Source organism: Monoraphidium neglectum (genome assembly GCF_000611645.1).
Source record: "Monoraphidium neglectum strain SAG 48.87 unplaced genomic scaffold scaffold03056, whole genome shotgun sequence".
Taxonomy (NCBI): domain Eukaryota; kingdom Viridiplantae; phylum Chlorophyta; class Chlorophyceae; order Sphaeropleales; family Selenastraceae; genus Monoraphidium; species Monoraphidium neglectum.
This window is the reverse complement of record NW_014010572.1, coordinates 951-3,276: the sequence shown is the minus strand read 5'-3', so window position 1 is coordinate 3,276 and position 2,326 is coordinate 951. Positions and strand designations below refer to the sequence as shown.

Here is a 2,326-nt window from a genome sequence, read left to right as displayed (position 1 = left end):
GCATCACTCTGCACCTCGCACGCCCGCGCCCCGCCGTTTGCTGCCCCCCAACCTCCTAAACCTGGGTTCCTTTCGTCCGCCTGTCCTGGCCCCACTTGAGAATCGGCCCTGACGCGATTCAAACGCGCCCCTGCCGCCCGCAGGTGACGTCATACGTCCACGGCGCTGCTGAGCTGCTGGGCATTCAGATCGACGCGGCCATTAACAGCGGCAACAGCGGCGGCCCGGCCTTTGACGCGGCGGGGCGCTGCGTGGGCATCGCGTTCCAGAGCCTGAAGCACGAGGATGCGGAGAACATCGGGTATATCATACCCGTGCCCGTCATACAGCGTGAGCGGCGGGAATGCTGCCGTCACGGTCGGGGCGGGCCAGCCTAGTTTGACACCCTGCCCCCCCCCCACACACACATACACACCAAAACCCCACCCACTCCACCCAATCCCAACCTCAACACCCAGCAGTCTCAAACTCACTGTCAACCCCACACACAACTCACACACACGTACACTTTCTGACACGCGCACACAAGCACACACACACAAACACACACACACACACACACACACACACGTACACACACAATCACACACAAATCACAACACTCACACGACCCTGCAACATCTTCACTCACCCGCAGACTTCATAACGGACTACGAGCGCAATGGGGCCTACACCGGCTTCCCCTGCCTAGGCACAGAGTGGCAGCGCATGGAGAACCCTGACCTCCGCAAGGCTCTGCTCATGAAGGCACGCAGCCCCACTCATATGGGGCTTCTGTTAGTGTGTGGGTTGAGATGCGGCAGTGGCGGTTGGATTCGGGCGGGGCGAGGCTGCTGATGAGTGTCTTGCTGGCAGGGGGCAGACGGGCGCCGAGGAAGGGCAAGGGGTGTTTTGCACCTCCCACGCTGTAGAACGCGCAGCTGTCTAGCTTGCTGGGCGCCACAGTCGCCCTGGAATGCCGACCCCTGTCCATGGGCAGATCATACCACCCACAAATTCGTTCTCTTCTTCTTCCTCATGCACTCCCACAACTGCACACACACACACACACACACACACACACACAGCTAATCACAACAACGCACACGCTCCCGGACACGCCCCCGCAGCCGGACATGAAGGGCGTGCTGGTGCGGCGCGTGGACCCGACCGCCCCCGTGTCCAAGGTGCTGCGCCAGTTTGACATCCTCATGGCCTTTGACGGCGTCGCCATCGCCAACGACGGCACCGTGCCCTTCCGCAGCGGGGAGCGCATCTCATTCAGCTACCTCGTTAGCCAGGTGTGTGTGTGTGTGTGTGTGTGTGTGTGTGTGTGTGTGTGTGTTTTGGGGTTTTGGGTGCGGTGCGGTTCAGGGGTTGGGTTTATGGTGGTGGATTGTGCGCGTGTTCTTTTGCATGGGTGCTCGCTAGCTTTTGTGCGCGCCCATACTCAACGCACACAGCGCCGGTGTGTCTACTTGGGGGCCGCGCGCTTTGCTCGACTCACACACACACACACACACACACACACACACACACACACACACACCACAAACACATGCGTGCAAGCAGGCGTGGTCATCAATTGCATGCATACCTTATGTTGACTCTCATACTTCGGCTGCCTGCCCAGCATTCCCACATCCCTGCACCCACTGTACACCAAGTGGCCACCCTCTCTCCATTCTCACACATGCCCCCCCCCTTAATTGCAAAGCACCTACGCATGCCTCCAACACCCCCAACCCCGCACACCTGCGACACGCCCCTCGCCCCCGCAGAAGTACACGAACGAGAGCGCGACCCTCAAGGTGCTGCAGGGCGGCAAGGAGCGCACCGTGACGGTCAACCTGCAGGCCCCGGTGCGCCTCATCCCCTTCCACATCAAGGGCAAGCCGCCGTCCTACTTCATCGTGGCGGGGCTGGTGTTCACCGCGGTCAGCGTGCCCTACCTCAAGAGGTGGGCGTGAGTGTGTGAGGGGGGGGCTGGAGGGGCCAGGAGAGGGGTCAGCGCGGCGTGGAACACGGGGCTTGTGGAATGGTGCGCCTTATGTGTCACGAATGGCTTCACCTACCGCCCCGTCGATACGGCAAGGGTTAGTGATGGAAATATTCTTGTTGCGCTTGCTGGACACGCCAGACCGGCGGGCGGGCGTGCGCCGCACAGCCGCGCTACTCTATACAGTTAGACACCGTCCCATACGTGCACAATCAACGAAGCACCACCCCTTCGCACACGCAAAGCACCTTTGATCACAGACACACAAACACGCAGTCTCTCTCTCTCTCTCTCTCTCTCTCTCTCTCTCTCTCTCTCTCTCTCTTTCTCTCTCTCTCTGTGTATGTG

General features: G+C 60.4%; 1 protein-coding gene across 1 annotated transcript in view; it reads left to right on the top strand.

Moving 5' to 3' along the window:
* The window catches only part of MNEG_12084 (hypothetical protein), a gene marked incomplete at both ends in the record, with an annotated part of 6,102 nt that overhangs the window by 2,959 nt on the left and 817 nt on the right, over window positions 1-2,326 (top strand). The window contains 4 exons of the mRNA XM_014039443.1: window positions 144-330; window positions 638-780; window positions 1,110-1,280; window positions 1,761-1,939. Coding sequence (XP_013894897.1) covers window positions 144-330; window positions 638-780; window positions 1,110-1,280; window positions 1,761-1,939 — 680 coding nt within the window. The remainder of the gene's footprint in view (window positions 1-143; window positions 331-637; window positions 781-1,109; window positions 1,281-1,760; window positions 1,940-2,326) is intronic.